The 27,263-nt window shown below is 46.4% G+C and overlaps 2 protein-coding genes across 2 annotated transcripts in view; both read right to left on the bottom strand.

Moving 5' to 3' along the window:
- Positions 1-515, bottom strand: part of LOC147462175 (uncharacterized) — a 151,120-nt gene extending 150,605 nt beyond the window's left edge. Inside the window, exon 1 of the mRNA XM_086509580.1 lies at positions 166-515. Within this exon, the coding sequence (XP_086365706.1) occupies positions 166-227 (62 nt within the window). The 5' untranslated portion in view covers positions 228-515. The remainder of the gene's footprint in view (positions 1-165) is intronic.
- Positions 516-5,853: 5,338 nt separating this feature from the next.
- The window catches only part of LOC147462174 (uncharacterized), a 95,079-nt gene continuing 73,669 nt past the window's right edge, over positions 5,854-27,263 (bottom strand). Inside the window, exon 3 of the mRNA XM_086509584.1 lies at positions 5,854-6,132. Coding sequence (XP_086365710.1) covers positions 6,034-6,132 — 99 coding nt within the window. The 3' untranslated portion in view covers positions 5,854-6,033. The remainder of the gene's footprint in view (positions 6,133-27,263) is intronic.

Raw genomic sequence — 27,263 nt, 5'->3', positions numbered from 1 at the left:
ACTTAAGAGCAAAGAAGGATGTGGACGAGTGTGTGCACACTTGTATAGTGTGTCAAAAAGTAAAGTATGATGGGCACAAAGCGACACGTTTCCTACAGCCTTTTCTAATTCCAGGTCAACCATGGGAGAGTCTAGCTAAGGATTTCATCATAAGAAGAGACACACCTGCGTAGTACACCATCTTGACCAGATTTGTACAGTTGCCCACCAAGCATAGTGGAATCCATCTAGCTATGGATTCCACACTAGACATCCTCCATGATACTTTCCACTTCATAAGAAGAGAACACCTGCATAGTATACCATCTGGACCAGATTTGTACAGTTGCCCACCAAGCAGAGTAAATGGCTTGGATTTCAAAAGCAATCGTCTCTTTTGCAGTGGAAAGGCATTGCCAGGGATACATATCAGTGGACTGCAAGTGCAAGACATCACCAGCAGTGTCCTCTTGAATAGAAAACTTTCAGGAAGATCATCCTCAATTCCCATAGCTTCTTCACCTGTTTCTACTCTTGTTTCCACTCGAGATAGGTGATCCGCCATAACATGATGCTTACAGAAGGGCTACCTCAAAGTCGAATTAGTGAAACAACAATAAACAGCGACAAACTTTGCCAGCTACTTGATATACCTTCATAAGTTCAGAATAGTCTAAACTCACGAATTATAAGAGGGAATAAAACACTCATAAAACTATAAAAGCAAGGGACACAAGAAAAGAAAAGAAAAACAAAAACAAACAAACTAAATCACTTTGTTTGCTACGAAACAAAACTAGATAAAACAAAACATTATTAACTTAAAAATGTTTTTAGAAAAGGCATGTGTAAAATAAGTTGACGCAACTTACTTGGCTTAAAACAAGTACTCAACTTTAAGCAAAAAAAAAAGGATAAGACATCTTAAAAACTTAATCCTAGAAATCAAACTTCACACAACTACTTCTAACGGAACACATTCTTAAGTCCTCAGGTAAGCTAAATATGAAATCGAAAAATGAATACTACTACAAACCTACGAAGAGCAAAGAACCAAACTTGACAATATGTGATCTCAACTTCACTGCTTGTCCAAACAGGAAGAATAAGATTATCACCTTTATCATGCATAGCTTGGACAACAGCTATGACATCCCTACTCACGTCGTCAATGCCCAAGAGTAGGTGCAGGTTTATATAGAGGTCATTCATGCTTTGAACGTACTCTACGAAACCAACGAGCTGAGTTTCTTGATGTTTATTAAGCAAGTAACAAAGAGCATGATGATTAGTGACCACTATGAAATGCATACCCTACAAGTAATGACAAAACTTTTGAAGAGCATATACAATGGCTAGATCTTTCTTTTTAGCAGTACTATAGTTGCGCTCAGCCTTGGTGAGCAGTCGGCTAGAATAGTAGACTAGGCGATCTAGGTTGTATTCTTTGCTTGGCTAAGTGAGTACAGCTGCTACAGCCGTCAAAACTAGCATCGATATGCACATGAAATGTCACAGATCAATCAGGAGCAACCAATATGGGTGCCTAACTGAGGCGCGTTTTCAGGGCATAAGCTTGGGCCTCGGCCTTGGACTACTGAAAGGGAACAAAGGCACTATTGAGCTGTGTAAGAGGATGAGCAATATTAGCATACATCCAAATAAAGCGTCAATGATGCCTAATAAGGCAAACAAAGCTCTATACACCTAAGATAAAGCGTCGGGGGCAACTTCAAAATAGAAACGATCTTATTAAGATCGGGAGGCAGACCCTTAGCAGATAGGGCATGGGCCTAGAAGCATACCTTGTGTTACTAAAAAGTGATATCGTGCTTCCCAACACTTTTTGGAATAAAGAAAAGACCAATGACAAATGTTGATCCAAGCTCTCAAAAGACATAGTACACTGAGCACCAGAGAGGGCCGAAACATAACACATGAAAATCCGGTGATGCTCTGTGAGTAGGGAGCAGAATAAGATGTAGACCATTTGATTGAAAGAAGGTGGAGCATTCTTCAGCACAAACGCCATCTTAGTGCAGCTGAAAGCCATAGAGTTATAGATGCTGACTTGATTTGGTTGTCCGGGTGGATGGCCGCCTAATTGTAACCATTAAACCCATCCATAAAATTGTACAATGTATGCCCAAGCACATCCTTCAGGACTCTTTCAGTGAACGGTGTGGGAAACCCACCTTGGATAGTGGCCTTTTTTAGAGCTCTGAAGTCAACACAAACACGGATTTTGTTGGATTGCTTTTCTGGAACTATCATCATAGGAAGCAGCCATTCAGGATGCTCTGACGGAACAATAACGCCTGCGTCTTGCATCTTTTCCAGCTCCTGCTTTACAGAGATTGCATACTTTGGATTCAGCTTATAGACCCGACCTCTTACTAGTACTCCACTGACGAGAGGGATAGTATGGGCCCCTAGCTCAAGCGGTGTTCCTTCTAATCCATGGGGGGGCTGAAAAAAAAAAATGCTCGAACAAGTGCATATAGGAAACTACTTGAACTAACAGCCTTGGGTGGTCCCACAACAAAGTTGCCAGCAGAACAGCCTATGGGTTGTCTGTGTTGCCTAGGTTAACTCCCTAGCTGGATTGGGAGGAGTGGTTGCAGGAGGTGTATCTGTAGTTGAAGAAGAAGAAGCCTCTTGGAGCATAAAAGCATCATGAGTTGGCGTTTAATCAATGGGAAGGTCAACATAGGCTAGTGGGAAGCTCCTCAAAGGGTAAGTCTTCTAAGACAGGTGTTGCTTTGGAGAGAGGCTCAGTTGTTGGAGAGGTGTGCGGTGAGGTTACTTGACGCAGGGGTGACTTCTTTCCTCTCCACAGAGCCTCTATTGCAGTAGGCATGGCTGCTGCTATTTGGGAACCGGCATGTGGGTCAAGGGGCAACACGTTCAGGTCAGAGGAAAATTTGTACTGGCTACTTCATTGAGGCTACTGGGAGTATCTATCTGAGGTGGGCCTCTGCAAGTATAGGCTAAATAGAACTACATAGCAGTGCATGGACTCTCTAGCTGCCAACCACACCAGAAGATCCTCTCTGAGGGAGCACTTGGTGGAGGCTTGTCAGTGGAGCCAACTCCACCGACAAAGAACTGTTATGAACAACAGGGTTCATCTTTAATAGGTCTCATTGGAGATCCAGGGTGTGGATTTACATGGCATCATTTCCCCACTCATGCAATGCTTTAGTATGTTGGAGCCAAGGTCGGTCAATGAGAAAAACCCTCCTTCCACTTGTGGAAGGAGCAGCACCTCAAAATCTAGGTTAAAAGTGAAATCTTGTACCTAAAGAGGCACCTTGTCAACAATGCCCATCAGTTAGAAAGTCCTTTGGTCAGTAAGGGTGCCTGTGAAGGGAGCTGGTCTAGTAGGCTAGAGATCCAAAGCTAGCATGGTGAATCTAAAATACGGTTGATTCTAGACCCTCCGTCCACAGTCACACCACAAAATTGCTTCTAGATATTGTGAGATGCAGGTTCCTGTAATCCCCAAGCCACCCACAATAATCATGTGGGCTTTCTAGCTCAGAGAACAGTATGATCACATTCAAGGAAGCTAAGATCGGGCTGAAAACCAAGCCTCTATTAGCCTTTGGCCGCCAAAAACCTTTCTCCTAGAGGCTACATGTTAGCTCTTCCGTCCTCTCATTTGTGACTTTGCCATTGTAAATTATGTTTACATCTCCACGAAGTCCCATTCCCCCCCCCCTATTTTTGCATAGTGGCTCATGGTAGGGATTGATGTTTCATTAAGTATAGGTATCTAGTTTTTGCCAGAATAAAAAAAGCTTAGTTTGCTTTCATCAAGAAAATAGATTTCAGTGTCCTACATTGACTTGCTTATTTGCACAGTGGAAAAAGCTCCCGAAAATAGGTGCCCAATACGCTCTAAAACAGGTCCAAAATGGCTAATTTCTTTTTATTTGAACGTTTGAATATCACATCTAAACTTCATATGACCATATGACAAGGCCTCGCATCATATAGTCTACGATGGGACTTATATGGTATGCAATGGCAACCAAGTAAGCATCTAGCATGAAAAGTATCTTTGGTGAAGGGGTAGAATACCCCATGAATTTGGGTCTTCTCAATACCTAGTTAAGGAGGGACCAAAGTGCATCCTTATAAATTCAAGCGCTCTCTTGTCGCATAGGAAATGAAGAATGAGAGTGCTTATTGTGAATTGTGTCTTTCCTTGCTCACTATGTCTTATCTTGACTACCATGATGAAGGGATTTGCAATAAGCTAGGAGGCTGTGTACATAGTAAGTTCTCTCTTCTTTGCAAATGCACAATGAGCAAGGAAAGACACAAGCATTAACAATCTTTTCCTTCTCAAATTATATTCTTTTTCTTCCTATTTCTTCTTTCTTCAAATAAAGAACGAAAACCCTTACCTTAGGATACACCAACCAAAGTATATAAAATAAAAGGGGGTGGGGATATAGTTTAAGAAAAGGCATCATTAAAATGTAAATGCCAATGAAAAAGAGTAGAGCACCAAAAAACTATGAGTAGCAATGATGCTAATCAGGTAGAAAATGGCCCTCACTAAATGTAATCATGCAACTTTGACATCCTACAATAGAGCAGGATTGATGTCAAAGCTAAGGAGCAAAAAGCTCAAAGCTGCTCCATAACGTATAGGCCTATAGAAAGCAATACTTGCTTGCAATGCGCACTCAATTTGACACTCTCAAACATTTTACAATTATGTATGTAACTTCCTGTGTACACAGCATGACACGCTAATGATCCACAAGAGGAAAAAATTGGCTATATCAAATATAAAGCAAACAAATCTGACGGATTAAACCTGAGAAATTCCCCACAGCTACTGTAAATGCTATGTACAATGAGACTCCAGGGTTGGCAGACACTTTACGATCACTGGACATGTCCCGGAAGAACCACCATATGGACAGATAAGCTTACCTATTGAGCACATTTTCCTCTACCAAAGCGGAGTTCCGATACAAACATAATTGGGATATCTTTCCACAGCTTCCAAATTAAATAAAAGAATACCCCAATGAGCTGCAACACGTGGTCCTTAGAGATGCCCATCTCAGAAATCTTCTATTGTTGCTTGCTTGTCTTGACATGAACTTACAACGTCCGGTCTAATCTAGAAACAGGCGGATTCCTCTTCAATGTCAAACTTTTATTAAGACCTTCTTTTATTGATCCTTATGGAAAATCGAGCTTTGGTTGGAACACTAACAACCCCTTAACAGTATTTCCATGTAGCTGGGTGTGCCCAAAAAAAACTCAAAATATAAAGGAAATGCACTTTGCTATGCATTCTTTAGAATCAAGAAATCAACACAGCGTACTTTGTCTTGTCCTATGAATCAACACAATGTACTTCTTTATATAGTCTTCAAATCAAGAAATCAATGGAAGTGTAATACTTTGTGCACTGCAGAGATTTTTCAAGCAGTTTTATCCTTTAGAATGTACAAAGCAACGAAATAGTCATCATCTAACTTACGTTGCATGTAAAACATCACATGCATGTCGAAAATTGTGATATGGCACATGAGCACGATATTGACCCATAATCTGCAAAACATTTCTTGTAAGTATTACACATTTTTTTTAATTTTGACACAAGTAAGTTGTCCTAAAACATCACCTACCGAGTTCACAAAGCCAAAAAATTTGCTGGCATCTAAGGGAAGAGCTTCAAACAACCCAATATCATGAAAAATTCGTTCCACCATCTGCGTGCAGTACACATGAAGGATCAAGAAATAGTTATGCTAGGAGAGCTCTAAAATTCCAATGTAACAAAGAAAGAGTGGTGACAAACCAACTGATTTTCTGCATCCAAAAAAAGCTAAAATTCACCTATCAGGAAAGTGCGAGTTGTGGATCATGGTAGTCATCCACAAGAAAATATAATCATCAACACCATCCGCTTTCCATGAACGTCGTTGGTGGTCAAATATATGCTCCCACACACAGATGGGCAATAGGGGTTCTCCTTCATACAGCATAGCAAGAGTTTCTTTGACCTCTCCCATTTATATTCTAGCCCTGAATTCTCCAGATTCTTTTTACAGAGTTTGCACCTCCTTGTTGAATTCTTGTAGACGAATTTCTTATCGATGTCCCACTTGAGTGTAAATTCTGCAAAATTTGGTATGCTCCTAAGAAGCAGTATGTAGAGACTTCCGCACAAGAAGTGCTCAGTGCTCCAAATTCTCACTAAACAAAGCTTTGCCACAATCAAAACTTCCTTGAAAGGGAGTCCCACTTGCAAAATGAAGGAGTCCTTCACAATGAAAATGCGTGCCACAATAGAGATCATGTTCCAGGTCATATATACACTCCAGATACCCATAGGTGATGCTGCCTCCACAACACACAAAAGAAGCCCCCACAACATGACAAAATATCCTCAGATGGGCACCTTTATAAGGAGAAGGTGACCCCCAGGGTTCCCCCCCCCCCCCCCCCCCCCCCCCCCCCGACAAAAAAATGAAAGAAAGAAAGAAAGAAGAGGTGCCTACACTTACGGTGACCAGTCCTACAACCAAGGGCCAAATCGCACGCATTCCCACTCACATACACACACTTTTTCCTTTTCTTTTGGTAAATCGCTTCTAAATTACTAGCGGGAAACCTCAAAGTGAGGACAACACACAGATTATAACATATACAAGAAATGAGTGAACAAAGGCATTGTCAGAACACATCTGAGAAAAGGACATACAATGATGGGTCAATCTCCTGTAGAGACAAGCAATCATAAAGCGACTCATGCAAAGATTGTACGAAAGAGGAAAAGGTTTGAATAGCTAACTCACCAAAAGACCAATTTCTCAAGTGCGAAATCGTCCATTTCATCCAATACCGGAGCCAATCAAATAAAAAAAGCTCCATACTGTCTGAGAGCAGGAGCAAGAATGCCATACAGCCAAAAATGTTTCCTAAACGACGTAGAAGGGAAATGAGCTTGAGGAAGACCTCATATAAGATCCAACAAATTACAAAAGGTAGTACAATTCCATAACGGAACTTCTTTACTCGTAAGAAGACTTTGTCTCCTAGCTTGATAACTCTTTCGGCATACACACCACAAACCTAACAAAGAGAGGATGTCGCATGGTGCCTTCACTCAATTGAAAGAACTAAAATCAAACAGCACCATAGAAATAGCCAAATTTTTGAAGGTATCTTACTGCTCCATATCATCCTGAGTCGTTTTCACCACCACGACAAAGTTTTAGGCATTTTCCAAATGCCATTTGCATGATCATGAACAGTCCAGCGAGGAGAAAGATGTAAACTGAATACACACAAAGTGGTGGCAAAGACAAAGGACCACAAGCAAGAGTGGCCCAATATAGCCTCCAATCCGCTAATCATCCAAACTCATCCAGAGGAGGAATAGGCTCAAAAGGTGCAAACAAATTCTAAATCTTTCGCTATAAAGGACAATAATGATAGCCATGCCATTTTCATAATCATGTACCGGTAGTCCAAGGAGAAGAAACGTGTAAACTGAATGCACCGAGCAAGGGTGGCCCAATATAGGCTCCATTCCGCTATCTTTCTAACTCGTCCAGAGGAGGAATAGGCTCGAAAGGTGCTAAAAATTTATGAATCTTTCGCCATAAAGGACAATAACGATAGCCATCTCCAAATGCCATTTGCGTAATCATGAAACCGTAGTTCAAGGAGGAGGAACGTGTAAAATGAATGCACAAAACATTGTCGCAGAGACAAAGGACCACAAGCAGGAGTGGCCCAATATAGGCTCCACTCCACTAATCTTTTTGACTCATCCAAAGGAGGAATTGGCTCAGCAAGTGCCACAAGACGGGCACCATGTGCCAATAGAAAAGAACAGACTGAACAGACTTTTAGCACTTCAATAACAACTGAGTTGAAAGAGAGAGAGAGAGAGAGAGAGAGAGAGCACATGCGACACGGAGTGGCGGAATTTCACCCCAGAGAATATTGGCCCCAAACCTTGGCGCCCCTTTCGGTATTTCTTCATATTGCATCAATATAGTACAAGCCGGTACTCCAGACTCTGCACCTTCTCTAAGAAACATGCCAGAGAATGAGCCTATGGCCTGATATTTAAAGGCTCTAGGACCCAAAAGCATTTTACATGAAAAGCCTTCAAACTCAAAAGCATCTGGTCCAAAAGCAATGCCGAAAAGCTGCCAGCGTAAATCACAGGAATCCGTACACTGCCACGTCAGCACTATCAACGCAAAACGCGGAAATTCGTACAGTCTGCCACGTCATCAGCCAACGAAAAATCCGGAGCATCCGTACAGCTGCCACGTCATCAGTTTTTGCGCAAGTCTTGGGGGGGGTGTGTGTGTGTGTGTCCTACTTTATTTTAATTCCTTTATGTCACTTGGGCCCCATCGGATGGGGTCCCCATAAGTTGGTAGGACTTCTTCTTCTGTTACTTGTTCTTCTGAGGGTTTAGGCCCCTCGGCCGAGATCTGCAAGTTGGCTCCATTCTTCAAGGCTTTGACACATCAGTAGTTTGCGACATCCCTCCTTCTTGAAAGAAAGTAATCGTCCGCGATTACAGCATATCTACAAAACAACTCAGTTAGCTCAAAAATTTCAAAGGGTTGTTCTGAGGGACAATCAGTTTGCTACTTTTTTTTTGTTAAGGAGTTGGCTTCTCCTTTCGGCTCTTTTGATCAAGGAGTTGGCTTCTCCTTTCGTCCAGATCGGAACTCTTGATATTCCGGTGTAGTAAAATTAGCCATCACACCCAAACCGCACTGATCTTCCACAGGAGTCTTGATGCACTGAAATTACGTACCCAGACAATCTCATCCAATTAGGAACATTCAGCAGATGGCACATCACAATGCAACACAAATGCTCACATATGCATGTTACAAGACATAGAAACATAAAGTCGCCGATGAACACTCCCCCCGCAAATAAACATCCTGGTCCGAGCCATGAGCTGTTCAACGACTCCCTCATCACTCCTCCCGCAAATAACCTAAAAAGGTCTGGGCTATGAGATATAGGGGCCTTTTACAACCAAAAGCCCCCAGGACCGCAACCTGCGTCGTTTGGAGGTGCTGAGAATAAGGACTGCTCAAACTTCCTAATACTCCCCCCGTAAATAACCATGCAGGTCCGGGCCATGAGTAAAAGCAACACTTTTCAATCATTCAATACTCCCCCCGCAAATAACCACAAGTGTCCGGACTATGAGTATGAACAAGCATTCTTTCTCACTACCGGGAGTAAAAATCACCAATCATTGAAACCAATATTAAAACCAGAGTCAGACAATTCAAATCGGCACCAAGACAGGTTCAAAACAGTCTACAGATATTATCCATTTTAAACAAATTTCAAACAATACTTTCTCAAACAAAGTTCAAAAGTATCTAGCTATAAAAACAACTAGATACTTCATTCAGGGTTTTGTTCGGACAACCGAACTTTAAGGACAACTGGCTTGCCCTTCTGCATCACAGTGATGGTTCGGTTCCGAACCTGGAAAGTCGCATTATTCTTGTCATGCCAAGGCATGCCAAAGAGAACGTCACAGTTGCCCAGCTTCATAATGTGGAAACCGGCTTTTCCACGATAATCTTGGATAGTCAGTGGAAGAGCACCAATGAGCGGTACCACTTTCTGAGTTTGCCCTGGGGCTAGCTCAGCTTCAATTTCTCAAAGTGCATCTGCTTCAAGAATTCTAGATTGATGTAAGTTCTCTATAGCTCATGGGTCAAAGAAAATTAGGGCTTTCAAACCGTTGACTTTACCATATACTCGACACAAATTCATTTGTAAATTCAAGGTGTATGCCATAGATGTCAGGTACTAATCCAATGGCCGGTTTAGCTTGTTTGGCTGCAGATGGCCCTGGGTTTTTGTCGACCGTCAGGGCGGGCGTCGGCTCCACTGGTCTGTCACTGCGTTGGGGACAACCAAAATAGTTATGTCCTGTTTGAAAGCATCCAAAACATCGGCCTTCTTGTAGTAAGGTATCTCATCCTTGAGGTGTCAAACGAGGCCGTTGTGGTTGGCTTTCACTAGACTCTCGAGAATTTGTTCTTTGTTGGCGATAGTTGTGGTTAGTGGCGCGAGGTTCTTCTGTGGTAAACTCTAGCTTACCCTTCATCAGTTTGTAGCCGACCGTGGCATGGTCCATAAGCTCTTGCACGGTAGAGACTTGCTTGGAAAGACAATATTCCTGCAATGGTGATGGTAGTCCAATGGTGTAGCACTCGCACTGGTCCTCCAAGGATATGAACTTAAAGAAGGACACCAGAAGGTACACGTCGAGAAACCTTCGGTTATAGTCGTCCATAGTTTCGGTGGCAAGCATTTTCAAGTTGCCCCACTCTGCCAAAATCCGGACTTCAAACATAGAAGTCATGTAACTGCGTGCAAAAACTGTCTTGAAATCTTACCAAGTCCTTGGAGCATGCGGTTGTGTCGCGATTGAACTCCACCATTGCATAGCATTATCTATAAGAAATCCTGCTACTCGAGAAATCTTGGATTCTTCTATATAGTTCCCCAAAGCATAGATGTTGTCGAATTGTTGTAGGAACTGCAATGCTTTCTTCTGATCTTTCACCCCGAAAAAAGTGAAAAATTTGACTATCGTGCAGCCATCCTTGAAATCTTTGGGTTGGTTAGGCGCATATCCCAGGTATGGATAATAAGGGTATCCATATGGGCTCCAACCATTGTAGCCTGGTGGCCGTGGTGGTGGAGGTGAGGGGAAATGGCGGTTGCACTGGATCAGGGTCAGATGGTTGCACCATATTCTTGAAGACTCCCTCGATCGGAACAGATGGCTAGGAAGGTTGCCGGTTGGAAGCTCTCTTTCTGGTGCCGGAGGAGGAGATACCACCTAAGGCATCAGAGGGGGTAACATGTAATTCGAAAATTGTTGAAAACTACAAATTTGCAGCATTGGATTCTGCTAAGAATGCCGCGAAAGAATGTTGTGAAGCTCCTTGATAAGAAACTGCAAATATTCACTTGAATCCATGAATGCATGTCTTGGGTTCTTTATGGCTTATGCCCTGTAAGACATGAGCGGTGAAGACGGGAACGCGCCCAATGCGCGATGAAGTAAGGGTGGGAGAGGCTAATAAGTCTGAGGTCGGAGCACGAAGCTTCTTCAATATCAATTTACTAATAGTCTCTAATTTGCTTTGTCTGCTCTTTTGTAAGACTAGTATGCTTTCAGAAAAGCACACGCATGATGCTCTTATACCACTGTCACAAGACGGGCACCACGTGCCAATAGAAAAGAACAGACTGAACAAACTTTTAGCACTTCAATAACAACTAAACTGAAAGAGAGAGAGAGAGAGAGCACACGTGACACGGAGTGGTAGAATTCCACCCGAGAGAGTATTGGCCCCAAACCTTGGTGCCCCTTTTGGTATTTCTTTATATTGCATCAACACAGTACAAGCCAATACTCCAGACTCTGCACCTTCTCTAAGAAGCATCCCAGAGAATGAGCCCATAGCCTCATATTTAAAGGCCCTAGGCCCCAAAAGCATTTTATATGAAAAGCCTTCAAACTCAAAAGCATCTGGTCCAAAAGTTGCCAACGTAAATCACAAGAATCCGTACAACTGCCACGTCAGCACTGTCAACGCAAAACGCGGAAATTCGTACAGCCTACCACGTCATCAGCCAACGGAAAAACCGGAGCATCCGTACAACTGCCATGTCATTAGTTTTTGCGCAAGTCTTGGTGTGTGTGTGTGTGTGTGTGTGTGTGTGTGTGTGTGTGTGTGTCCTACTTTATTTTAATTCCTTTATGTCACTGGGGCCCCATCGGACGGGGTCCCCATAAGTTGGTAGGACTTCTTCTTCTGTTACTTGTTCTTCTTAGGGTTTAGTCCCCTCGGCCGGGATCTGCAAGTTGGCTCCATTCTACAGGGCTTTGACACGTCAGCAATTTGTGACAACAAGTGCCGAAAAAATTTTGAATCTTTTGCCTTAAAGGACAATAATGATAGCCTAGGCCAAATTTAGCATAAGAGATAGCACTTGACCTCTATCATCCGGTACATTTTTAATGCATTAGACACCCTTCTTTGCGAGAAAATAAGCCTTCATAGGCTCCTAGACAGCCAATGGTTCATGAAAAACTCTACTCCAATAAATACTTTCCAAAAGAAACATTAGAACCATTATTCAATTGAGGAGTCCAGTGAAGAAAGTCTTTACTAGCTTTTTCCAAGCTAAAATCAGCTTTGTAGAGAGTGGAACACCAGTAATCTTGCCATCAAAATGACTATTAACCGCATCCCAATGCATGATCATCCAATTGCCAAAATATATAGCAGACATCTCAACACACACATCTGCCAACATAATAGCCCAAGGCTGTCTTTGCGATACAACTCAAACGACAAAGAGGTCTTTCATGCCAATGCATGAAAGTGTATGTCAAGAATATTCAGATTAACATGTATGGCAGACATTGTGGTTTTGCAAGAGCATAATCAGCATGAATATGATGGGCAATGCTGGTATTTTGAAGTTTGCAGGGTACTGGATAGCATATGCTGGTTTGTCGGGTTTTTCATGTGTTTTGATTACGGTTAGGCATGAGTTGCAGCCTGTTCTGGCATGTAATGATCCAGAGGGTCGTTGGATGGTGGTCCAATGCATGATCAATGGCCAAATTTATGAATTTGGTGGTGTCTGCGTACACGGCCTCGGGGCAACGAGCTATGTTGTGGCGTGAGATATCTTCTTATCCATGGCTTTCCAATGCCCTGCTTTGTGGTGATTTAACAATGCACCCGCTTTATCGGATAACACCACAGGACATTCCCACATGCTTAGCATAGAATTGCAGGCCTGGACAGATCTTGTTGCATGCACACAGATGTTGGACTTGTGGACCCTCTTGCCTCCTAATGTTCCGGGCTACACTTTTCAACATAATGCCTTTTCTACATATCGTGCCAGATTAGATCGGTGGTATGTCCCCGACATGGAAGAATTTGAAAAGTTTGTATGCGAAATGGGCATAGACCATTCTTTGCTTTTATCCTGTTGTGATGTTGTTGCGCTATGGGCAACAACGCTCTGATCAACCGCTTTCTAAGAAACGCCTGCTGCACATCAACAATGCTTATCTTTCACAGGAAGCATTCCGCAAGATGATTTATGATGTTATTCCCCCTTTAGTTGCTCAAATGTATCTTGATCCTGATGTTGCTTGGGTTCGCTTTGTTGTACGAGTACAAAGTGTAATTCAGGACTATGGTAAGCAGTACATGTTTCAATTACGTGGCGATGTTGGCGACTCCAAACATCTGTATAAATAGCTCCAACTCTTAGCTGACACACATCATTGTCAAAAATTGACAGCCCTTTGTCAGGCCCGGGTGAGTTTGCAGCATAATGATAAACGAAAATAAATGGCAGACTCGTGCTCGCCATCGAGCTTTTGTGGACAAGGGATGTGCCTCGAAACAGTTTTTTAAGCACTTGCATCATTCAAGGGCTTCTCAAACTACTAAGCCAGTTATGTTGTGACCTGGAGCCTGGACAACCTCGAAGCGTGAGCTTGCGGATGCCATGGTGTCACATTTTAGGAATGTTTTCGCCGCCCCCCCCCCCCCCCCCCCCCCCCCCCTCCCTCCCTCCCGCGGCTTCTGCTGAAGTTCTTAATGCACGCCAAATTTTGTTATCCACAGTGCATTCAATTGTCCTGCCTCATGATGCTTTGGCCATGCACGCAGATTTTACTGAAACTGAATTGCACTCGGCATTGCTCACTCTTGATAGATGGCGTTCACCTAGTTGGGACAGGCTCATTGTGGAATTTTTAATCGCCTTTTGGGAGCCTCTGAAAGAACCTTTGCTTTACATGATGAACATTGCATGGGCAAAGCAGTGTTTGCCGATGTCTTGGAAAGAGGGTTTGCTGAAGTTATTGCCGAAACAAGCGCTTTGTGAGCAGTTCTCGCATTGGGGGCCGATAACTCTTATGCCGGTTCTTTGCCGCGAACACATAAACGAGGTCGCTCGCTACTGCTGCTCGCCCCCCCCTTGCTGCGCCATCGCTACCCTCCCCCCCCCCCCCCCCCCCCCCCCCCCCCCCCGCACCCGCTGCCCCTACACTGTCCCCCCACCCCCTTCAGCCCCTGCGCGTTGCCCCTCAGTCCACCCGCTGCCCCCCCCTGTCTGCGAGCTGCCCCAAAGGCTGCCCGCAGCCCGCTGCCCTCCTCTCGCTTTGCCTTCCCCACTCCATCCCCCCGCTCGCTGCTGCCTGTGCACCCGCACTTTACACGGCTGCCCTCTTCGCCCTCGCCGTCCCCCCATCCCCCCCCCCCCCCCCTATCCTCTTCGCTCCCGAAGGCCCTCTGCACCTGGCTCGACAGCACTTTCTCTTCGGAAAAGTGCCTGGCTGACTTGTTTGCAGGTTTTTTCTTCACCGCCCGCTTCTTCGACTCAGCAGTAGACACAGATGGAGGCTCCAACTTCACCAGAGAGGGACTCGCGTGAAGCCCCCTCGCCCGACCCCGCTGAGCCCACCATTCGACTTGCTCTCTCGCCGACAGAGCAAGCGAGCCTTGCCGCAGAGGTAGAACGCTTGCATGCGACTTCTGTCATCTGCAAGGTTCTCGGCACTCGTCCTAGCAGAGGAGAGCTGCGAGACCTGCTCCAAGCCCGCCTCCTCGCAGAGGTGGGCAAGATCTTGGACGTCCTGATTCTCGGACGGGGGTACTACCAGATTGAGTTCGAGACTTCCGAGATGGCCTCCAAGGTCATAGCTATGAGTCCACTGCCAATCCGAGCATCACGCGCCCACTTTCGACAGTGGCGACACGGTTTTGACCCGACTTCCGATGTGCTCGTAGAGGAGGCAGACATCCCAATCTCAGTCTGCTTTCCGGGTTTACGAAGGGAGTACCTTCCACTTCTCTCCAGGATTGGCTCCGCCATCGGGACTGTCCTGGAGACACCTCGTACGGCAGCATCAGTAGCTGCCAAGGCGGCTGGCATCCCTTCAGTTCGAGTTTTCGTCAGACATACCCACACGCTCCCGAAGGTCATCCTTCTGCCTCGGGTGAGTGGGGGTTGGTTTAGACACAGTGTGGAGTACTCGGGTCTCCCGAACCAGTGCTTCATTTGCAGACAGATGGGCCACCTAGCGAAGGCCTGTCCACAGAGGAGCCCACGACCCGCACCTCAGCCTCAGCCCCAGCCTGCCAAGGCTGGGCCGCGGCCACACCCAACGACAGCGCACGGATTCAGCGCCACCCCCCGAGCCTGGGCTCCAACGGAGAAGGGGTGGCAGCACGCCCGTGGCGGTCGATGCCAAGGGCCACAGCGACAGCCTGGCACTCAGAGTGGCCCTCAGGTGCCTACTCAGCAGCAGTGGGTTCCCACGGGGAACCGCTTTGGTCCTCTTGAGCAGGAGGAGCCCCCTACGCCAGCCTCCACCTCCGCTTCACCCTCGCCAGCCGCTCCGCCTTCCAATCTCCCCTCCTCCTCCTCATCCCCCCCCCCCTCTCTGCTCCAGCCCACTCCCCACCTCGCCCCCCCCCATGTCTCTGTCGCCCCACCCCGCTTCTCTTCTCCCACGCCCCCCCCCAGCCCCTTCTCCCCCTCCTCCTGCTTCAGTACCACAGTCGGCTCAGGAGACTGGTCCCTCGCCGTCGGCTAGGAGATCTCTTGGCAGCGCCTTTGCCACGAGTCGCCTAGCGAGAGAGGGTCAGCCCTTCATGCAACCCCCTATGCAGATTCAGACATCTTCTCTTGCAGCTATCCCTCGTGGTCTGATGAGCATTGACCTCCGACGCCGGTAGGATTTCTTCGATTACGGGTTCACTCGCTTTCTCGGCGATTCCGCAGCAGACCACGAGGCAGCCTGCTTCAGAGTCCACGCTTTGTTCCTCGCCACTAGGGGGACAGAGGCCTTGGACTCAGCAGTTGGTTTCTCCTTCCCCCTCTGTGGTAGGACTGAGAAAGAGTGGTCCCTCGACTCAGTGGTGGGATGGTTGCATACACAGGTTCTCAAGTTCTCTCACCACATGGGAGAACTTGGCGTTACAGATTTGCTTCAGACCTTGTGGCCACTGGCCAAGTTTGCGGTGACACCCCCAGACTCAGTAGGATGTAGACACATTGTGGTGTACTTTTTTTGCTGATACGCAGTGTTTGTCTTGCTATGTATACATTCATGAGGACTCCTGGACAGAGGAGGTTGCTTTACGCACGGCTCGCTCTGCTTGGGCTTGGACCACGCACTCACTGCAGTCTCGCCTATCTAGAGGACGCTCGGATGCGGATTACTCCCCATCCAAGCCAGCCTCGAAGATAGCTCGTCTTGCTGCTGCGGCAGCATCTGTTCTCTCTCTCTCCCCATGAGGATCGTCTCGTGGAACGTGCAGGGACTAGGTGGGCCCTAGTTTCAGCGACAGCGGGGCCGATTGCGTCAGGAGCTTCAGCGTTGCCTTGTGGGAGGAGAGATTGATCTCCTTATGCTTCAGGAGCACCATTTGTCTGAGAGCCGCATTCGGCGATGTGGTCAGATTTTGCATAGACGCTATGATACCTTTTGGTCAGCTGCTTTTGGACCTAGAGGCATTCAGGGAGGGGTATGTATGACTATTGCGGACTCATTGCTGCAGGCCATTGTGGGCAGTGGGATTATTGTGCCAGGCAGGGCTCAGAGGATTACTATGCAGGTTCAGGGTGGCCTTGTGGGTTTCCTGAACATCTATGCGCCCAATGTGGCGAGTGCTCGTGCAGAGTTTTGGTCACAGATTGTTGAGTCTTTGCCACAGGTTGACCAGTGGTGTGTAGGAGGGGACTTCAACATGTTGGAGGACCCTTCTGACAGGATCGGAGGCAGCCATGCTACTGTGCATGGAGTCGAGTTAGCAGCTTGGGAGAGGTTGTGTATGACTTTGAGGGTCTCGGATACATGGCAGCATTCTGGCTTTGTGAGGCCTCCAGAGAGTCTTGCCTTCTCTAGATCAGACCGCAAAGTGGGAGGAGTGAATCTATCGCGCATAGATCGCTTCTACACTAGTGACCACTTCAGTGACTTGGGGGGATCAGTGGGCATCCTGGCAGGGACATCCCTCTCGGACCATGCACCAGTGATCCTCACAGTGGCAGACAGGCAGAGGAGTGGGAGCACGATGCTTCGCATCCCAGAGCGGGTCTTGTTGGACTCAGCACTCAGAGAGAGGGTCGAGGCTCTATGGACAGAGGGCATGGACAGCCAGGCTCCACCTGCAGACAAAGTGGCCTCAGGCCTAGCTCAGCTTAGCCACTTCTTTCTCCAGGAGTCTCTGGCTCTACGGGCTGCAGCGAGAGAGGAGAAGCAGCGTCTCAGACGAGGCATTGCTTCACTACAGAGGATGCAGGAGCAGCATCCAGACAGTCCATGGTTGGAGGAGCAGTTACGGCAAGCTCGACAGGAGCTTGCTTTCACAGAGCAAAGGCGCCATGAGTTTGCCTTTCACCGACACGCATCTTAGTGGACTCAGGTGGGTGACAGAGTGACAGGTGCTTTTTTTGAGACAGTGGGAACTCGGCACTCGCATGCCAAGGTCAATCAGTTGAGGAGACTCGATGGGTCAGTTGTTTGTGAGCCAGAGGATATGAGTGCAGTTGCTACTGACTTTTACAGTGAGCTACTATCGGCTGAGCCCGAGTCAAAGAGACAGGATGCATGCAGGGAGCAGGTTTGGGCACAGATGCCTTGTCTTGTGACTGAGGAGATGCGCCAGAGGCTGGAGATACCTCTTCAGCTTGAGGAGCTGCACACGGCTCTTAGGGCCCTCCCTCGTGGTAGCTGTCCAGGTGAGGATGGGCTGACTCCCAACTTCTTCTTGGAGTACTGGGACCTGCTTGGCCCAGATCTTTGTAGTGCCTTTCAGTACATTCTGCACATAGGAGTGATGCCGGATAGCATGAGTGAGGGCCTGATTTACCTCATTCCAAAGGAGGGTGGCTCCTTGGATGAGATTCGACAGTGGCGCCCCATCACCATTCTCAACTCAGCCGACAAAATTCTTGCCAAGGCTCTGAGTTTGAGGATTCAACCACTTTTGGAGAGCCTTATACATGGGACTCAAATTGGTTTTGTCAAGGAACGCAGTATCCTTGACAACATCTTCACTTTTTGGGAGGCTTCTGCCCTTGCACGGCTCTGTGGGGAGGACCTTGTGATTCTTCTTCTCGATTTTGAGAAGGCATACGACAGAGTTGACTGGGACTTTCTAGAGGGCACGCTACGCAGGATGGGCTTCTCAGATGCTTGGATAAGAGCGGTGTCAGCTTTGTACAGACAGGCTCACAGTCAGGTGCTTTTGGCAGGAGGTAGAGGTGAGCGCTTCATGCTCACACGTTCGGTCAGACAGGCCTGTCCTCTTGCCCCTTTTCTCTTTCTGTTCTATGCGGAGGCGATGAGCAGATTTTTGGTGTCACTGCAGGTTGGTTTGAGAGGCTTAGCACTCCCTATACGGGGAGATGAGCTTCTAGACGCTGAGTTTGCCGACGACTCAGCCTTGTACTTAGAGGGCCAGGAGGCCAATCTACACAGATGTGAGCTGGCTTTGGAGACCTGCTACTGTGCATCGGGCGCATTGATCAACTGGAGAAAGACAGTGGCTTTCTCGGTTGGCAGTGCTCCTGTGCCAGATTGGATGCCAGGAGAGGGTTTCAAGTGGATTCCTCCAGGGACTGCAGTTCGGTACTTGGGTTGTCAGGTTGGTCTGGACTTGTCCCCCGAGCAGCAGATTGCTCCGCTTCTCCTGTCCATCAGGAGAAAGCTGTTACATTGGAGCTCAGCACGACTTTCGCTGGCTGGTAGAGTAGTAGTTGCCAACCAGGTGTTGTTGGCAACTATGTGGTACATCACTTCTTGCTGGATCTTCTTGAGTTCTTGTATCAGCCAGGTAGGGAGGCTGATCAGGAAGCTGTTAGAAAAGGGGCTGATTCAGCCTAGTTCATCTCCATTCTGTTCTCCAGTGTTGTTGGTGCAGAAAAAGGATGGCTCATGGCGTATGTGCATCGACTACCGTGCACTGAACAAGAATACCATCAAGAATAGGTTCCCTATACCTAGAATTGATGATATTATGGACAAATTAGAAGGAGCACCTATGTTTAGCAGGATAGATCTAAAGAGTGGGTACCATCAGATCCGCATTAGATCAGAGGATGTGCACAAGACTGCTTTTAGAACGACGTTTGGCCTTTACGAATTTTTAGTGATGCCCTTTGGTCTCACAAATGCTCCTGCTACGTTCAATAGGATGATGGACAGAATTTTCCGTCCACACCAGCAGTTTGTTCTTAGAAAAGGGAATCATAATCTTTTTTCCCAACTGTATGCTGTCAGCTCAGGATCTACCTCAATGTCTCAATCATAAGCAAATTACGCTTGAAGCCTCTGTGTTGATGTTTGTTCCCAATTGGCACTTCCGTAGTCTCCCACCAAGGACTATCAATCATTGATCTGGATGAGGTAGTTAATTTTTCCTACCTAAAGGAACAATTATCTGAGCCCCTCAATGAAATTTGCACAAAAATGATGACGTAGCAGGCTGGCCAGAAAACGTGGAGCTGGGCTGACGTGGCAACAACGTTAGGTATGAGATGTAGTGCTTTTGGGCATCCTTGTATTGTTTATAAGAGCCCCTTGGCCCTTGGGTCACTCTTCAGAGAGTATCTGGATGCAGTCTCTCAGAGAGTCGGACGCTCGGGGAGTCGTACCTTTGCGAAGCAATAATAAAGAAATACCGGAAGGGGCGTCAGTCTTTGGGGCCAGTGCGTTTGGGGATGGAAATACGTCGTTCCGTGTTGACTCTTGTCACGTGACACATCCAACCTTATGTGTCCGTGGACAAGCTACAGCATGACCAGGGTCCAGTTCAGTCAAGTCAATATAGAATAGGAAGTGATCTGGCACTTTTGTGAGTCTGTTCACAGACCGTGCATGTCCAGACACTCAGATTAAATGCATATCCTCTGGTTGCACACAGCATGATCATCAGATTCTAGTCAAAGCCCATCAGTAGCATTTTTACAGTGCATAGACCTATTTTTCCTATTTTTGACATTTTTCACTTATTATTTTTAAGTGACTTTTGTTGGAAACCAGGTACAACAATTTTGCTAAGATAATATATAAGCAAACCAGAGCTACCACTTTCTGGCAGAAGAGGCAGCAGGAGCACCTTGCTCAACAGGCAACTCTCAGCAGAACCCCCAAGAGGCCTAGTGTTTTTGCTCCACAACATAAACCTAGCGTTTTGGACCAGATTAGCCAGCGTTTTTGGATCTTGCAGATTCCTGGCGATAGCAAGAAGCAGAAGCCCCAGCGTTAGCAATTCACCGCAGCGGGACCATTTTCAGCCCTAGCGTTTTTTGCATCTGCCAGGCATTTCAACGTTTTGCAGATCTACCGTGACGGAACCAACACAAGCACCAGCGTTTTCAGTTTTCAGCACTTAGACATCGCAGACCCGAACCTCGCAGATCTCACCTTTCCGCACAGCAGATCCTCACTGCACGGTCAAATTCCGCAAGGTTTGCAGATTCAGCCCGGAAAACGCAGATTTCAGCATCTGCGTTTTCAGCCCATCGTCGTCATATCGTCGCCATCGACATCATCACCGACACAGAGTCAAAATTCAGCAGATAAAGATTTGCAGATTTTAGCCCTTAGCGATTTCAGTTTTCAGCCCGTCTCATCGTCGTCCTCATTGTCGGCAAGTCCAAGCATTGTAGAGACTTATGCAATCATAAGTAGACCGCTCTCGCCATAGAGAGTGGGGCCTTCGGAGGAAGGTTTGACAACATTCTGGTGTCGTATTCTCTTCTCTCTATCTGTCAGTCTCAGCACCTTCATTCACAGTGTCCATTCACTTTGTTTGTGTCCATTGCACTCTCTCACTAAAGGAACGAAAGGCTCTCCCTTCTGTAAGTAAAAGGAACCTTGAGCACAATTCGGAGCACTCATCTTGAGCGAAGTTCAACATTCACTTCCGCTGCACCTTACAACTCTCCTCTTTCTTCTCTCTCTATTCAAGTTTAGTTCAGTTATTTGCAGTTTCTGCTTGTGTGTTGGTCTTGATCTTTGGCTTGGGGTGTCAAAGTCTATTAGAGTGGTATCAGAGCTTAGACGATTCTTCTTCTACCTGCAGCACACATACGATCTTGTAGTGAATTCAACAAAGACGACACCCCTCCGACTACTCGTCTGCGGGGAGATGAAGAAAACCCAAATCCTAGCGAGGAAACAAAAGAAACCAATGGAGATTCCAATGGAAGCAAGTCTCCTTCCGATGATTCAAGAGAGCATTGCAAATTTCCGACAGGGGATCTTGACAAGATAGACTACCGACGTCAATTGGAGTTTGACACTTGTGAAAAGATTGATCCTAGAACTATGTTTGTTTTGATGATGACCCAAATTTTTCTTCGTCTTCAAACAGTTCCGAAAGTTGCTCTTCCTCTAGTTTCAGTGAGGATGAGAAAAAGTGGAAGAAGCGGAGAAAGACCAAGAAAAGCAAATCTAAGAAAAAGTCTAGAAAGCATATACTGCAATCTAGTAGTTCAGAGGAGGAGACCTCATCCTCTTCTGACAGTTCAGATAATGGGAAAAAAGAGCAAGAAGACTAAGGAGTTCAAGGATGGGGTCAAGCAGTTAAGTTTGATACGTTTGCAGGCTACAAGGGCACCCATTGAGCCCTTACATTTATATAGCAGTTTGACAATTCTTTTTATAGGACGTTTCTCGAAAGCCTCCAAGGTACAAAGGGTGGCATCTTACTTGAAAGGTAATGCCGATACATGGTGGTCCACTCTACTGTTGCATAGAGAAGCACCTAAGAAGTGGATAAAATTCAAGAGAATTTTTACTTCAGCTTGGTTAATGAAAGAATATGAAGAAGATGTCATCACGGCTTTGCATCATTTGAGAATGAAAAAGGGGAAGACACTTTGGTTGACTATTGCGAGAGGTTTCGGGATACCTTTTTGCTAGTGTCCTCGTTTCGGGAGGATCGCCTTGAAGGATTAGATTGAGTGGTTTTATTGCGGACTACCAAAAGAGATTTGATGGTATTGCCTAAAGCAAAAGTCCCACTCCATTTGAAGGCTTATGGGACATGCCAAGGAAGGTTTTGGTATGCATACTGGATCATTGACTTATCTGACGGAGTACGGACAAGCCAATGTCCCCCTCAATGGGGCAAGAGTCTTGTAAGTGCATGTAGAATCAAAAGAAGAAATTCATAGGGCCAAATTGACAGAAGAGCAGCGTGCTGAGTACTTCAAAGAGGGAAAGTGGTTGTGGTAAACAAGGACATGTCTTTCGGAAACGTCCTAAGAAAGAACCAAGGGAACCGGCTGATAGTTCGTGAGAGAGTTCTGAAGAACCAAGGGAAGCATCTGATAGTTCATGAGAGAGTTCCAAAGATTCAGATTGATGTGTTAGTGGACATGGGAGGCCATGACACAACCAACAGGTCCTAGGGCACAAGAAAAAGGCCAGAAGAGTAAGTTAATGTCACGTGACACATCCAACCCTATGTGTCTGTGGACAAGCTACATCATGACCAGGGTTCAGTTCAGTCAAGTCAATCTAGTATAGGAAGTGTCTGGCACTTTTGTGAGTCTGTTCGCAGACCGTGCATGTCTAGACACTTAGAATAGATGCATATCCTCCGGTTGCACACATCATGATCATCAGATTTCCATCAGAACCCATAAGGAGCATTTTTACAATGCATAAACCTATTTTCCCTATTTTTGACATTTTTCACTTATTTATTAAGTGACTTTTGTTGGAAACTAGGTAGGGAAATTTTGCTAAGTTTGTATATATAGAAACCTAGCGCTAGCACTTTCTGGTAGAAGAGGCAGCAGGAGCACCTTGCTCAACAGGCAACTTCTCAGCATGACCAACACCCACAGTAGACCTAGCGTTTTCAGCCATCTGAGAACCTAGCATTTTTGCATCAGGCTAGCCAACGTTTTTGCAATTGCAGATTCTTGGCAACAGCAAGACCAGTAGGTCCTCTAGCGTTATCAGATTCCATTGCAGGGCAGAAGTCAGCCTAGCGTTTTGGAGCAGAGTAGAGAATCATCCCTAGCGTTTTTGCATCAGACTGATCCTGAGCGTTTTTGCAGATCTTCGCGACAAGACCATCAAGAACACTAGCTTTTTTAGTTTTCAGCAGTCAGTACACGCAGTAGGAGTCCCGAACCTCGCAGATCTCACCTTTCCGCAAGCAGATCCTCGCCGCACGGTCAGATTCCGCGAAGTTTGCAGTTTCAGCCTGGAAAACGCAGATTTCAGCCTTTGCGTTTTCAGCGCATTGTCGTCGCATCGTCGCCATCGACATCGTCATCGACATAGAGTCAGCATTTAGCAGATAAAGAATTGCAGATTTCAACCATTAACATTTTCAGATTTCAGCCCGTCTCGTCGTTGTTCTCATCGTTGTTGACATCGTCGGCAAGTCCAAGCATTGTAGAGATTTGTGCAATCAATAGTAGACCGCTCTTGCCATAGAGAGTGGGGCCTTTGGTGGAGGGTTTGACAACATTCTGGTGTCGTATTCTTCTCTCTCTCTATCTCTCAGTCTCAGCACCTTCATTAACAGTGTTCACCACTTTGTTTGTGTCCATTGCACTCTCTCACTAAAGGAACGGAAGGCTCTCCCTTCCGTAAGTAAAAGGAACCCTTGAGCACAGTTCGGAGCACTCATCATGAGCAAAGTTCAACATTCACATCCGCTGCACCTTACATTGGTATCAGAGCTTTGGCAGTGTTCTTTATCACTCAAGGAAAGAACCACAAGAACCACATAATTTTTTTTTGCTTGTTGAGGTCGCACGTAACCCAAGTCCTCTTGGGCGTGTCGATTCCGAATCGTGTTTTTGAAGAGTGACAGGAAACCCAAGAAAGAAGGGCTTGTCCAACCTCCCCTTGTGCCTCTTTTCACTCATTGAGAGCGAACCGTGCACTTTGAGGCCGGCCAATCGACGTGAGATGGGAAAAAGCAACCTTGGTGTGAGCGCAAGGCCACCAAGGGGTGCGCCCGCGGAAAAGAGAAGAGCTCGGGTGAAGAGAAGATCCTTCTCTAACACAGATTGGAAGCTAAAGAAGAACCTCAAGAACCGCAAGAACCTCCCGAACTCAAGAACCTCAAGAACCCCAAGACCCTCAAGACCCTCAAGAACCCCAAGACCCTCAAGACCCTCAAGAACCTCAAGACCCGCAAGAACCTCAAGAACTCAAGAACCCCAAGAACCAAGACCCCCAAGAACCCAAGTTCCTCGTGAACTTAAGAACCCAAGACCACAAGAATCCACAAGAACCCAAGACTTCAGTGGATGGTCATCACTCGAAGCGGAATGGATACTTCGCTTGGAGGTGATGAACATGAGAGAGGCGAAGACGAATTTTCCCCACCATCCCCCTTCCCCATCTAGGCCAAGGATTGCACTAACTCCTATGGAGGAGTTGAAGCTGTTGTTTATGGAAAGAAAGTTAGAACGCGAAGCAAGAAAAGTAGAAAAAATGATCGACTTCGAGCGTAAGCGCGAGCAAGCACGCTTGGAGGCCGCAGAAAGAAAAGCAGAAATAGAGCGTGAACACGAAGAAAGAATGGCAGCCATAGAGCGTGAGCACGAGCAAGCACGCTTGGAAGCCAAAGCACGAGAAGCAAAGTTGGTCGCGAGAACAAAGAAAGAGAAGCAAAATTTGATCGCGAGAACAAAGACAGACAAGCAGCATTTGATCGCGAGAACAAAGCAAGACAAGCAATGAACGACCGACACATGCACGAGTTGTTGCGACTCTTTTCTCATGTGAAGGCACAAATGCAAGAGGATCACGAGAAGGAGACTCTTTCAGTCTTTTCTTCTCCAAAGCATGACACACATGATTTGCATGATGATGATAAGCATGAAGAATTGCATGACGATGACAAGCATGATGATTTGGATGACAATGATAAGGAGCATGATGATCAAGATGTGATTTCTCACAAGCATGATGATTTGCATGAAGATGAAGTGATTTTTCACAAGGATGATGTGTTAGTTGACACTTTCTCTAGTGAAGCTAACCTCATTGCGGATTTGATCAATCACGAAGAACGGATCTTGGCTCTCGAGTCGAGGTCAACAGAACCCCCACAAGAAGACTCGATCAAACACGAAGAACCGATCTTGGCTCTCGAGCCTAGGTCCAAAGAACCCCCACATGTGTTCGAGTGATCAGTCAGCACGCATTGTTCGAGTGTTTCATTCGTGATCGTTTCCTGTATTTTAGTCAACATCTTTATGTGATCCCTTTTTATAGGCATGCCATATTGTACGTTGAGCACGTTTCACTCATGAATGAACACGGATGTATGCAGATTTCTCATGAAAAGCTGAAAGGTATGTGTAGCAAGCTACAGTGTCACTTTCACAGGATAGTTAGTACAGTTTGGACTTTACAGTTGGTCTTTGGTCTGGTCGGTTTATACTCGACGGACTCGCTGGGCGGTGACACGTGGCAGGGATACGGTGGTTTAGTGGACTTCGTGGCCAGGTCACCATCGCCACCCAGTGGAGATAGACTTAGATGCTCTCATTTATGAGTCGTTGGTGGCTCTTTATGGTTGTATATATGAGTAGTAGCGGTTTGGTCAGGATTATCTTTACTTAGTCGTCTAGAGTGAATCTATACACACAACACGTCTTCACCATCCCTGCACATCTGAGCCTCGACACCCCATTGTACCTAAGAGTCTTGGGCTGGAGCTGAGTGTGCTGCCACACCAGAGTCTGTATTAGTTCTTTGAGATAGTCGAGTCATTTGTTGTGGTCTACTGCTGCTGTTGTGTCTCTGTGAGCTCAGTTGTTGTCTATTGTTTCCTGTTTCAGTCTGTTTTGAGTGAGATTGTCGCGCACATTGCACTGAGGAGCACCCACTGTAGAGAGCACGACACACTATCTGCGCTACAGGTGCTCTCATTTTGGCGATCACGGTGGGACATCAGCTGAAGTCTCACTCTCTGTGAGGTACAAATGTTGAAGCTAGTTGGGTCTATCTAGCTTCTCCTACCTTGCCTCGCACTGTTCTCCTCTCGCCCTGGTCCAACTGGGCTAGTCCTCTCTCGCCCTAGTCATCTCTCGCCCTGGTCCAACCAGCCCTCGTCCCTGGTCTAGACCTCCTCGTCCCTGGTCTAGCCCTCCTCGACCCTGGTCCAGCCTGGGTCTAGTCACTTGCCTGGTCTAGTAGAGTCTAGACCAGTCTTTAGCCAGTTCAAGGTTTTCTTGCCCAAAGCTTGGTTGGATTGGTGGTTGCTGCATGACACATACAAGGCGGTCAGTCGAGCGTCAAAGTGTACTACTGAGTCCTCTGAAGTACTACAACAGAAGAGGACCCTGGTACCTAGTAGAAGTTCATCAACCCCATCACCCATACCTCCACATACGACATCACCCATTCCTCCATCCGGTTCCACATCTTCCAGATCACCTTCTCCAGTAAAGCTTTCTCCTATTTTGCTACAGCAGGCTATTGAGCAACGGGCTCTGGAGCAAGGGGCCATGGAGGCCTTGGCAAGTGTTTTGGCCAAGGTGAACATCAAGTTCCCTACCTTCAAAGGACTCTCTTCAGAAGATGTTGACGACCATGTAAGGAGGTTTGTATCTCTCTGTAGGGGTCGTGGTCTTAACAGAGAAGATGCTTATTTAGTACTCTTTCCATCTACCTTGGATGGCTTAGCTGACAGATGGTACAACCAGTTTGCAGAGAACCATTTTGCAACTTGGGCAGCCTTAAGACAACAGTTCTGTGCAGCATTCAGGCCAGGTGACAACTAGGAGAAGGTTTTGGATTAGTTGGCCAACATGGTGCTCCAGCCAGAGGAGACTTTTGTAGAGCTTATGACTAAAACCAAGTCTCTGGTTGCCAAGCTTCCCCAGCAACCCAATGAATTTATGGTTAAGAAGTGGGTGGAGAAGGCGCTTCCCAAAACTTCTCAGCAAAAACTCCGAGAGAGTCTCCGACCGGACGCCCCTGTGGAGGAGTTTATCGTGGCTGCTACTAGGATAGAGGGAGCAAGGAAGTTGTTCACCAACTCCTCGCAGGTAGAGACCCCCTCAGTGTTTTCGGAAAGTCCTTCTGATCCATTGACTTCTTTACACATGGAACTTGAAGCCCTAAAACTACAACGCGCTCTTCAAGAGGAGAAATCAATCCCATTCAGACAAGAGAAGTCCCCACATCA

The sequence above is a fragment of the Adiantum capillus-veneris genome, chromosome 3, assembly GCF_014529385.1.
Source record: "Adiantum capillus-veneris isolate H3 chromosome 3, ASM1452938v2, whole genome shotgun sequence".
Classification (NCBI taxonomy): domain Eukaryota; kingdom Viridiplantae; phylum Streptophyta; class Polypodiopsida; order Polypodiales; family Pteridaceae; genus Adiantum; species Adiantum capillus-veneris.
Note: the sequence above shows the minus strand (reverse complement) of the source record. Positions and strands in the feature narration are given on the sequence as shown.